Genomic DNA, 11,813 nt, shown 5'->3' with positions numbered 1-11,813 from the left:
ACAGCGGTCGTAAGCGCCTCAGAGAGGAGACGGTAACGTAGTTTCCGTTTCCGCCCCTTCTTCCTTTTCCGGTCCTGGCGGACACCGCTTCGGTTGGGTTCTCGGCCCCGGGCCCCGGCGTGGGAGGCGACCGTAGTCATGGCGATGTTTGAGCAGATGAGAGCGAACGTTGGCAAGTTGCTCAAGGGTATCGACAGGTCTGAGCCCGGTCGGAGGGAGCGTTTCTGGCCAGGCGGCGTGGTGGAGAGGATTTTCTAGAGACAGCAAGGGGTGGTCGGGATCCTGGACTTGCTCGGCAGTAGGCTTTCCCACTCTTCCCGGCGGAGATGTTTAAGGAAACGGCGCTGCTTGGAGCTACGGACAGGAGATACAGCCTTGCCTACCTCTTACTGCACCCCCCCCCCATTTTAATTGCTTTAAGGTCTCTCTGCTTCTCAGCTTTCCCTCTCATAGCCTCGAGATTCCCGTGACTGTGTTCCTCAACCTCTCACTGCGTGTCAGTGCCTCTTCATGTCGTTCTTTCTTTTTCCTCTCATGCCATTTATTCAGCACACGTCACTGGAATCTACTCTGTCAGGCTGGGCAGTGCTGGGGACCAGAGGTGACCAAGACAGCTGCAGGCCATGCTTTTCGTGCAGTTCTCAGTTCAGAGTCCAGACAAACCGGACAGTAGGCAGTGATAGTGGTCAGGGCTGGAGTGGGAGAAGCTAAAAGGAGTCTGGGCGCGGAGGGGGAGAAGGGGGTGAGTGGCAAAGATGTCCAGGAGACCAGGTATACGGGTTACAATGACTGATTGGCTGAGAGGTTAGGGGTGCATCCTAGAAAGGACCCAGGGCTCTGATGGGGTTCAGAGCTTAGGCTTAGGTCTGGAAAGTTGGCAAGTGTTATTAGAGATTATACGGCTGATTCAAGACTTTAGTAGAGTAAGTGGTTAGTGCCAGATTTAGAGGGAAGGAGGAACAGATTGCAGTGCCCCCCCCCCCCCACCAAAGTGACTGGTCTCAGCCCCCGTCTCCTCACTGCTCACCCATCTTGATTCTTCTGTAGGTACAATCCTGAGAATCTGGCCACGCTGGAGCGGTATGTGGAGACACAGGCCAAGGAGAATGCCTATGATCTGGAAGCCAACCTGGCCGTCCTGAAGCTGTGAGTGTCTGCCTCCATCCCCGCCTCCAGGCCAGCGACCAGCAGGGTACCACTGGCAACATTGGATGAGGCTGAAGTTGGGGGTAGCCTTTGGGATGTGGCTTTTCTTGGTGTGCAAAACTAGGAAGCCAAGGGAGTTGGGGCAGGAGGAAAGATGGTTTTTAAAAAAGTAATTACAGGGTACACATATAGGTTAGTACAAACACAAGTGAATAGCTAAGTGAGTATAAGTGAAACCCCATGTGATCACCACCCATAGCATAGAGGTGAGTGTTGCCCAGGGCCCCAGGCCCTTTGCCTTGTATGCTTTGTGCCACCACCTCACCCCCACCCTGGTGACCACTTTAGGCTCTCGTGGTCTGGCTTCATGTGAGTTTACCACACTCGCATGCATACCGATTAGCTTAGCTTACTTTTGTTTGCTTTGAACGTGACGCAAATGTAGTCAGACGGCGCGAGCTTTTCTAGACTCGGCATCTTCCTCGTCTCGCTGGGTTTGTGAGATCCATCCGTTTTGTCTGCGGCTGCAGGTTTTTGGTTTTGCTGTTTAGTGCTCCGCTGTGTGACTGTCTTAATTGCCCATTCGCTTGTTGACGGATAGTTGAGTTCCTTCCTCGCGGTGCTTTCTCAACATACTGTCAGTTGTGTAATTTTTATGTATTGTCTCGATTCTGACGTCTGGGAAATGGAGATATAACAACACTTGTACTGATGGGGTTGTCCATTGTTTCTCATGATAACTGCTGCTTAGTGGGTGCTTCTCATGCGGTAGCTACCGTGCTGTCAGCTTTTGTGTGTTTTAACTCGGATGCTATACTGCCCTTGTGAAGAAGATAGGGTCGTTCTTGTCCCTTTTTTCGAGGGAGGAAACTGATGCACAGAGAATTTAAAATAGGCAGTCCAGGGTCCCTTAGCAGGGAAGTTTAAATCCAAGCAGTCTGGACCGAGAGCTGCTGGAGGGGAGGGGGATGGGTAACAAGGTGACGGGCATTAACGAGAGCACTTTTTGGGCTGAGCGGTAGATGTCGTATGTAAGAGATGAATCACTGGGTTCTGCTCCTGAAGCCAAGACTACACTGATGACGAACTTGAATTTTTGTTATTATTACTATTATTTTAATGTTTGTTTATTTTTGAGAGAGAGGCGGAGAGCATGAGCAGGGAGGGGCAGAGAGAGAGGGAGACACAGAATCCAAAGTAGGCTCCAGGCTCTGATCTGTCAGCACAGAGCTCGACGTGGGGCTCAAACTCATGAACCACAAGATCATGACCTGAGCCGAAGTCAGGTGCCTAACCAACTGAGCCACCCAGGTGCCCCAACTAACTTGAATTTTTAAGGGGGTGAGGGGGGCTGGGTGGCTCAGTCCATTAAGCATCTGACTCTTGGTTTCTACTCAGGTCATGATCTCGCAGTTAGTGAGTTTGAGCCCCATGTCAGGCTCTGCACCGACAATGCAGAGCCTGCTTGGGATGCTTTCTCTCTGCCTCTGCTCGTGTGCTCACTTGCACTTTATCTCTCTCTCAAAAGTAAAAAAAAAAAAAAAAAAAAAAAAAAAATCCAAGCAGTCTGGTTCCAGGGCCTCAACCACTATTCCAGACTAATACTTACATTGTCATTCGTGAACCACTTAACAGCATCCGCCTTACTGGGTGGTTGGGAGGATTAACTGTCCCCTGTCTGCAGAACAGGGATGTAGGTCAGGGAGGTTAAGGTCACAGAGCCAGAATGCTGTGATTGGGAATGGAGCCCAGGCACGTCCAGCTCCCAAGCTCTGGGCCAAAGCGCTGGGCATCTGATGAGGCCCAGGGACCGGCAGATGCCACGATTTATGTGTCTCTTGTTCCCCTTCTCAGGTACCAGTTCAACCCAGCCTTCTTTCAAACCACGGTGACCGCCCAGATACTGCTAAAGGCCCTCACCAACCTGCCCCACACCGACTTCACACTGTGCAAGTGCATGATCGATCAGGCACATGTATCCTTCTGATTTCCAGGCCAGGCGTGTGGGCGAGGGGGGAGGGCAAGGTAGGTGAATTCACGGGGAAGGGGTCTGTGAGTTCAGCCGCAAACACTTGGGTGCCTGCTCTGGGCTTGCAGTGCTGGATGGGACATTTTGGTGGCTGAAACAGGTCTGGCCCCTGCCCTCACAGAGCTCACAGTCCAGTGGGGGAGATAGGTCCTCTATCAATGACAGCCTGGAGAAGTCAGGGGTTGGGGTTTAGAGGGGCCAGAGGAGAGGAGGCACCTGCCCCTGCCTGGATGTTAGGGAAGACTTCTTGGAGGAGGAGACATCCGAAAGATGAGCGAAATGAAATATTAAGGAAGGGTGATCAAGCAGAGGGAACAGTACGTAAGGAGGCCTGGAGGAAAAGAGCTTGGTGCTCTTTCAGAGGCAGTAGAGGAAGTTCAGCGCGGCCTTACCACAGATTTCAAGATACATTTTGGTCAGACTCAAAAGAGCACTAGGAAACTATAGAAGGTTTTAAAACCGCAGAGTATTATGGGTAGGTTTCTGCCTTAGAAGGATTCCCATGAGGGTTCTAGCTGATTAAGGAGGAGGAAGTGGGGCCTGAGCACCAGGCAGGAGTCATGAAGAGCTGCATTGACAGCTGTATGTGGCACACTGCTGGCCTTTAGTGACGGTGTTGAGTGAAAATGAACTGGCTTCCCGCCCCCCCCCCCCCCCCATCTTGCTCTGACCTTTTTTGTGACTGGTCCAGCACTTGGCCGGGTGGGCCTCCCTCTGCCCGGCGATCACTGGACACACTTGGCAGAGCCACCCCATCCACACCGTGCCCCTTGCTGCCGGCACTCCCGGTCCCCAGGGCTGCTGCACGCAGCCGAGCTGAGAAGTGGTGGCTTACGCCTTGAACCTGCGCTGCCAGCTGTGTCCGTGGGGGGTCTACCTTCTGAGAAACTGTCCACCTTCTCCAGAGGTCTGCTCTGGTGGCTTAAAAAAAAATAGGCTGGAGTGCCTGGGTGGCTCAGTCGGTTGGTTAAGCGTCTGACTTCGCCTCGGGTCATGATCTCACGGTTCGTGAGTTCGAGCCCTGCGTCGGGCTCTGTGCTGACGGCTCAGAGCCTGGAGCCGGCTTCAGATTCTGCGTCTCCCTCTCTCTGCTCCTCCCCTGCTCGTGCTCTGTCTCTCTCTGTCTCTCAAAAATAAATAAACGTCCAAAAAAATAGGCATATGGTACGGCGTTGCAAGTACGGAAAGAGTGTATGGTGGAAAAAGACAGAGGCTTCCTCCCTCCCCTGTCCCGCAGCCACCCCACTCCTCACCGCCAGGAGACAACAGTTGTTTGCAGTTCTTGGGTACCCACCCTGCCAGGGATCCCCTGGGGACGCACAAGTACAGTTGTGTGCGTTCATGTCCATATGCTCCCCACCCCCACGGTGGCGCTCATGCGTGCTGGTACGCATCTTGCTTTCGTATCCCAGCGTGTCTTGTTGCGCCTCTGCGTTGGTTCTCAGAGAGTTGACTCGATCCCGGTATGTGGACAGGCCAGTCGCTGACTTAATTGTCTCCCGTCCTTGGCTCACCGTTTGCCTTCACAGTTGTGCTTTGGCGGACAGAAGGTGGGCACGGGGAGATGGCTCGGCCGCGGCCTCCCGAGGCTCAGGTCTGTTTTCCCTTAACACTTTACTGTCTCAGCAAGAAGAACGACCAATCCGACAGATCTTATACCTCGGGGACCTGCTGGAGACCTGCCACTTCCAGGCCTTCTGGGTAACTTGGCTCCCGGGGCGGGGGGCAGGGTGGGCTGCTGGGCCCGGCACGACAGCCTGCTGAATGGGATGACCCTGCACATTTATCGTCCGCCTGCACAGCGGTGGGCGGTGGCTCCTGTGCCCAGGGCTCTGCGAGTGTGACCGCGTGGATTTGTCACCCTCGCAGAGTCCGGACTCCCACGTCGTCCCTTGTGCCCCCAGCACCCAGGGCAGGGCACCCGTGCGTGCCCTCACATCTGTCCTTCCTGCCGAAATCCTCCACCCTCTGAGTGCTCCCTCCCTTTCTTGCTCTAACTGGGGCCCCACCCTCCACTTCTGCAGTGGCCCAGCGGGATGGCCGGGAGCCATCATTCCCAGATCCCGTCTCCCCTTGCACACGCTCAGTCCTGAAGCTCAGGTGTCGGCACTTCCTGCCCCGCCTTGTTGGTTTCGGCCCCCTGACAACGGCTCCTCCTCTCGTGAAGGACAGAGCTGTGCACTGCCCCACTCCTGTCATTCTTCGATGCTTGAAAAGCCAGAGCAGTGATCCTTCCGCCACCTCGACCTTTTTCCAGCTCCTGTCTTCCATGTGGCCTCGGCCCCTGTCTCCTGTCATGCCCTAGATCAGCTCTCAGCGTGTTGGACCCCTAAGGAGTTAAAAAAAAAAAAAAGTACTGGTACTTAGCTTCAGCCATCAGAGCCTGATGTGACTGGTGTGAGTGTGGTGTAGGCTTTGGGTTTTAAGCAGTTATCCCAGATGATCCGGATGCCTGGCGAAGGTTGGGAGCCACTGCCCGGTACTTGTCTTCAGTAATTGCTCCCTTCTCTGCCTACGAATGGCAGACGTTTCTACCCTCTGACCACTTCCTCCTAGCTTCCCAGCTCGCCCCTGCGAGGTCTCCAGCCTGGCAGTTCTTGGGCCTGGCCATCATTTCTAGTCCTCTGTTCTGCTTTTTCCTTTAGTGTAAATTGTGCATCTGTATCTGAGACCAGAGACAGAGGCTGGAGGAGGGCCCCAGGGAGCACGTGACAGCCCAGCCCCACAACCCTCGACCCTCATCCCCTCCCAGCCTAGGGCCTTGCTCCTCGCTCCCCTCCCGGCTCTTTGCACCTTCTCGTCCCCTCTTCCCCATCCCGTCTCATCTCAAGGTCAGTGAGGTGACCTTCCACCTCATTTTGTGGGAAAGTCGAAGCCGCCAAAGCAGAAGTCTCCCACACAGTATTGCCCTCAGCCTCCACGTGTGCTGGCGGCTGACCGAGCACTTTTCTGTTTCAGTGGGTGAATTGTCCCTGCTCCCATCTCCGTCCACCCCTCCCTCTCCTCGGGCGCCGTTCCCCTTCCTCTCGCCCACTCAGGGCCACCACACCGGCGGCTCCCTGCTCTCTTGTAACAGCAAACGGGGCCTTCCCAGATTGTTCTTGTCACCAGAGAACACGTCCACCGTGTAGTTCGTTCCTAGCCTACAAAAGAGAACTCTCCCTGGACCTTCACCCTCCCTACTACCTCTGCCTCTTGCCCCTTTCCTCTGTTCCCCTCGGAGCAGAAAGGCTCCCGTCCCAGGAAACCCCTCGGTGTCCAGCAGAGCGGTCCCGTCAGCTACCCTGCTCCAGGGGCAGGCTGCTGGCGCTCCGTCTCGCCTTCCCTCCCTGCTCACGTGACCCCACCGCGCTCATTCCATTCAGGCTCTCGTGACCAGCCTTCTGCCCCCACCCCCACCCCCCGCCGGGCCCCAGCACACACAGTGTGGAGCCCACACTGTCTGCCCCGTCAGCCACCTCTGATGGGGTGGTCACGCTCCGCTCCCCCGGGCCCTTCTATCATTTGGCTTCTATGTATCCTGCCTCACTGGCTGCTCCTTTTCATTGTCCGTGTGGGTTCCTCATTTTCCTCACTAACGTGGGCGGGAGCCCTTGCTGGGTTTGAACAGAAACCTGAAGGAAGTGGGGGTGCTGGCCATGGGGAAGGAGAGCTCCAGACCCAACACCAGCCCGCACAAAGGCCTGGAGGTGGGCGGGTACGTGGTATGTCTGAGGAGCAGGGAGGAGGCCCCTGTGGCTGGAGAAAGGGGCCGAGTGGGAGGAGGTGATAGGCAGGTCCTGTGGGGCCTTGTGGGCCATGGGTGGGACACTTGACCTTTTCAGATCCGAGTGAGACAGCAAGGGGAGGTGGGTGAACACAGTTAGCGAATCTGTCTCTGTTCCCTCTTTGGGTCTGTGGTTTCTGCCTTCTGATTCAAACCCTGGCTCTGTGATTTGGGGCAAATCACTTTGCTGCCCTGAGCTTTGGTTTTTTATCTCTAAAATGGGCATAAAGTAGTAACTTCCATCATAGGATTGCACACAGAAGAAAAGTTGGCATGTGGGCTCGAGTGTTAACTTCTATTGTTAATTTCACTAATCTTAATATTCTTGGTGTTATTAACATTGTCGTGAGCATTATCTTTGCTTTCCCAGCAAGCCCTGGATGAAAATATGGACCTCCTGGAGGGTATAACTGGCTTTGAAGACTCCGTCCGAAAATGTAAGTTCCTCTCTGTGTCTGGGCTCCCCAGGGGGAAGGGGCAGGGAGTGGCAGCAGGGTCCTGGGGGTGGCCCTTCACCATCTTTGTCCCTGATCTCTACAGTTATCTGCCATGTTGTGGGCATCACTTACCAGCACATTGATCGCTGGCTACTGGCCGAGATGCTCGGGGATCTGACCGGTAAGGCCTCTCTGGGTCCCTGGTGCCAGTCTAGGAGGCTGGGGGTGGGGTGGTCAGGGGCAGTGGGCCTCCACCAGTTCGTTGGCTGGACCCACCCTTGCGTCAGCAAGTCATTCGAAGGCACAGCCCAGCTCATTACTGAGGGAGTGAGGAGCTGGCGTGAAACGTACTCTTCCGTGGAGATCCTGTGGCATTCATTTATTCTGCCTAAGTTCTCTGAATGCCTTCTCTGTACCAGGCACTGTTCTAGGCCTTGGGGATACAGCAGTAGCGAAACAGAATGGTTCGGGTTTGCTCTCCTCAGAAACAAATAACAAGATGAGATGTGTGTGTTTCGTGTCAGCTCGTGGGGGTGAGGTGGCTAGGTCCCTCAGTGGAGTTAGGCCAGGAGCCTGAAGGCCAAGCAGACGAGGCTGCTGAGGCAGGGACGCGCGAGTCTCATTCACAGAGCGGCCAGGGTGCCTGGCGGAAGCACGGTGAGCGAGGAGCAGAGAGGTGGTGGCGGGAGGGAGAGCCTCAGATGCCATGGGGCCTCCTGAGGACTTAGTCCTTCGTCCTGAGTGATCTGGAGCCCCAGGAGGGTTCTGAGCAAGGAGGGACATGATTAGATTGGGTTTTTTAAAAAATCCTTCCGAAAGAAAGAAAGAAAACTGTGTTTATGTATTTGCTTATTTTTACAAGAAGTAACACAGGAAGAAAAATAAAATGAAGAAAAGTGGTTATTCCTTGGAGGGTCAGGGGTGAGATTTGTCTGGTACCTTATTGGGTAGTTCTGCTCTTTGATCCGGGTAGGTGTACGTGTGTGATTTTAGTTTTTTTAGCAGAAACTGACTTTTGCTGGACGCTGTTTCAGGTACTGTACTAAGTGCTTTACATCAGATATTTTATTTGTTTACTTATTTATTTTTAAAGTTTATTCATCTTTGAGAGACAGAAAATGAGCAGGGGAGAGGCAGAGAGAGAGGGAGACACAGAATCTGAAGCAGACTCCAGGCTCTGAGCTGTCAGCACAGAGCCCGACGCGGGGCTCGAACTCACAGACCCTGAGATCATGACCTGAGCTGAAGTAGGCCACTGAACTGACTGAGCCACTCAGGTGCCCCAATATTTACATATTTAAAAGTGAAATTAGGGGCATCTGGGTGGCTCAGTCAGTAGAGCATCTGACTCTTGATTTCGGCTCAGGCCATGATTTCACGGTGGTGAGATCCAGCCCTTCATGGAGCCTGCTTAAAATTCACTCTCTCTTAGCCACTTTGGGTGGCTTAGTCGGTTGAATGTCTGACTCTTGATTTGAGCTCGGGCCATGATCTCATGGTTCATGGGTTAGAGCCCCGTGTTGGGCTCTGCACTAACAGGGTGGAGACCGCTTGGGATTCCCTCTCTGCCCCTCCCCCGTACTTGCAGGCTGTCTCTCTCTCTCTCAAAAAAAAAAAAAAAAAAAGACTGTCCCTCTTCTGCTCGTGAGTGCACTCTTCCTCTCTCTTAAAAAGATAAAAGTCAAAAAGGGATGAAACTGCTTTCAGACTTGAATCTAAAGAAAGGCAGATCAATCCGTATCAAATCGCTAATAGTCACACAAAAGAGTGACTTCAAGGAGCTGGACCTTCTAGCTGAACGTCCTTACTGGCGTATTTTTTAAGGGCAAAAACCGGACTGCAAAGAAATTCCCAACTGATGATCTGGGCTTATTGTTAGTGACAGCGATGACATAATTTTGGAACCATTTCAAAGTTGCATGGAAAAGCAGAGAAGGAAGCTCACTACTGTTGTTAGACACGAGGATTTGCCCTGGGGAGAGAAAAGCGAAATAGAAAATAAAGGAAGTTTAGCCAGAAGCTCTGTAAGGTGAGGGTTGGAAAGCTAAAAGGCTCCCTCTGGCTGCCGTTTGGAGAATGAACCATAGAAACGCAGGAGACACTGGCGGCCGGGCGTTGGTCAGGGAGGGTGCCCTGGCCTTCGGCTGCCTGGTACTGTGGGCTCAGGGTGACTGAGCCCCTGCACCGCCTGTGTCACCTGCAGACAGCCAGCTAAAGGTGTGGATGAGCAAATATGGCTGGAGCGCTGATGAGTCGGGCCAGATCTTTATCTGTAGCCAGGAGGAGAGCATCAAGCCCAAGAACATCGTGGAGAAGATCGACTTTGACAGTGAGTGGTGCCTCAAGGCCTCAGGCTGGGGGGCTAAGGAGATGCCCTTCAATAGACCAAGGCTAGGCCCCCCAGCGACTTGGGTGGTTACGTTCCAGTCCGGGGCCAGGAGATTTGCATCTGCCAGACTCCATGGACCTGCTTTCCAGGCCTCCCTGCTGAGGGAGGGATGGGGGGGTGTCCTTCCTTGGGACACCCCAGGGCTTGGACGGGCCTTGCAGGGTGTCTCCACACCTTTACTGGTCACGGGGGCTCTGTTCTGTTGGCCCTCTGTCCTTGGGGGTAGTGCCAGTTCTGGAGTTGGGTAGCTGGGTGGAGATCTTGGTTCTCTGTTTCTTAGCTGTGCACCTTTGGGCAAGTGATTTTACCTCTCTGTGCCTTAGTTTTCTCATCTAAAAAGTGGGGATCAGAGCACCAGTCATTATGACAGATACTACGTAGTTCCTTACACTTCTAAGTCATATGGTCCTCACGTGAACCCTGAATGGTAGGGGCTGTTACTGTAAAGTACCGAACAATATCATAATAACCTACCTCACGGAGGTGTGAGGGCAAAGTGAACACTTCGCAAAGCTCTGCCGCGTCAGCCGTGGTCATCGCTGTCACACACACGCTGAACTGGCACAGGCCCCACAGATCCCTCAGCTGAGAACAGAGTGAAATAGCTGTGAGGTTAGTGCTCTCACCTGCTCAGTACATGTGTCTGAGCGAGAACCTGGGGCCGGGGATGGGCTGCTCCCTTGCACCTTGGGTCTCCTCCCCGTCCTTTGGTACGAACCTGGTGTTTTTAAAGGTATGTCCTGGTACAGCATGCCTTCTCAGTACAAACCAGCTAATTTGGTACTAACTTAGGAGCATGATCGAGTGGAAAGTCAGCTCTGCGCTTAGGGACTGTGGCCCCTCACTCTAAATGAGAGGTGCCCCTTGTGTTAGGGCTCAGGTGGGAAGTCACTGGAATGAGGGGCTCTGCAGTGAGGAGCTGGAAGTCCGGTGTTTCCGGCGTCTTGCACGTAGTATATAGTCAGTGTCACTGTGAGAGTGGTGAGAATAGCAAACAGCTTGTACCAGGCGTTGCTCTAAGCACGTCATTTAACCCTCTGATTGTGCGTGTGTATGTGGGGGGGGTGCTTTATGCAGTTGGGGAAACTGGTTTTAATTAACTCGCCTGAGGTCACCCATCTGGTATGAGGCAGAGTTGTGATGAGGGCTTAGGTCTCCTTGCTGTGGTCCCGATTTTTGACTACTGCCCCGACTGCCTTTGTGGGGCACCTGGCTGGCCCAGTAGGTAGAGCATGAGCTCTCGGGGTCATGAGTTCAAGCCCCATGCTGGGCATAGAGACTACTTTAGACAAACAAACAAAAACCAAACTGCGTTGTGAAGGTGACCGGGCCCAGAAGGGGTTTGCGATCTGCCACCCCTGCAGAATTGTGGGTGTCATGGCTGCTGGCTGGAGGTTGGTCTCCCGTTCTTCCCGTTGACCTGCTGCCCCTTCTCTCCTCAACAGGTGTGTCCAGCATCATGGCCTCCTCACAGTAACTCGGCAGGCGCTTAATAAAGATTTATTGACTTCTTATTCCTGTTGTCTCCCGCTCTTTGGCTTCCTGCCTCTGCCCCTTGCCCCCCAGAGGGAGCCCAGGAGCAGGCCTCTGCCCTCCCTGTGCAGGTGCCCCCTCCGCCCTGGCTCCTGTCCAGTGGCCTGGGGACTTCGGGCTCCTCTCTTCCCTCTTCAGGTTTCCTTCCCTGCCCCACCCCGGCAATCGACTTTCCACCCCCACCTTCCTGATCTGTCAGGTCACAAGTAGTGAGCAGGCGACCCTGAGTCAGCCAGGAGGAGGAGGAGGTGAGGAGGATGTAGGAGTCCAGCCTTGTAGCTGGGTGTGGGGCTCTTCCACCCTCTCGAAAACCCAGGTGAGCAGGAGCGGCTTCCCGGTGAAGGGAGGCTCCACCTTTGCCCTTTGGTCTCACGTGTAGGCGCCAGAAGCTCCTCAGTGGCTGGAGGATTGAATGGAGGAGGATCCAGTCGGCCTCCTATCCCGGCTACTGCTCAGACCGTTGTGTGTCCTTGGCTTGGTGACTCTCCCTCTTCCTCGGTTTCCTCATCTGGA

The 11,813-nt window shown here is 54.1% G+C and overlaps 1 protein-coding gene across 2 annotated transcripts; it reads left to right on the top strand.

The window, feature by feature from the left end:
• Positions 1-55: 55 nt before the first annotated feature.
• On the top strand, positions 56-11,281 carry EIF3K (eukaryotic translation initiation factor 3 subunit K). Of its 2 annotated transcripts, none has more exons than XM_043599009.1 (8): positions 56-197; positions 1,048-1,146; positions 3,001-3,121; positions 4,796-4,876; positions 7,312-7,378; positions 7,482-7,559; positions 9,582-9,707; positions 11,213-11,281. In XM_043599009.1, exons 1-8 carry the CDS (start codon positions 139-141, stop codon positions 11,242-11,244), a joined length of 663 nt encoding a protein of 220 aa, XP_043454944.1. In that variant the 5' UTR covers positions 56-138; the 3' UTR covers positions 11,245-11,281. The 2 variants fall into 2 exon arrangements, with proteins under 2 accessions (XP_043454944.1, XP_043454945.1); XM_043599010.1 differs by having other exon boundaries at positions 57-197; positions 4,802-4,876.
• The last annotated feature ends 532 nt before the right edge of the window (positions 11,282-11,813 follow it).

This window comes from Prionailurus bengalensis, chromosome E2 (assembly GCF_016509475.1).
Source record: "Prionailurus bengalensis isolate Pbe53 chromosome E2, Fcat_Pben_1.1_paternal_pri, whole genome shotgun sequence".
NCBI classification, from domain to species: Eukaryota; Metazoa; Chordata; class Mammalia; order Carnivora; family Felidae; genus Prionailurus; species Prionailurus bengalensis.
This window is presented reverse-complemented; position numbering and strand designations above follow the sequence as displayed.

What these genes read in the sequence shown, in the direction of transcription:
- EIF3K (XM_043599009.1), top strand. Translation starts at nt 139, where the DNA reads ATGGCGATGTTTGAGCAGATGAGAGCGAACGTTGGCAAGTTGCTCAAG. An exon ending in TTGCTCAAGGGTATCGACAG is followed by an intron (nt 198 to 1,047) that starts GTCTGAGCCCGG and finishes ATTCTTCTGTAG; the next exon opens with GTACAATCCTGAGAATCTGG. An exon ending in TGAAGACTCCGTCCGAAAAT is followed by an intron (nt 7,379 to 7,481) that starts GTAAGTTCCTCT and finishes TGATCTCTACAG; the next exon opens with TTATCTGCCATGTTGTGGGC.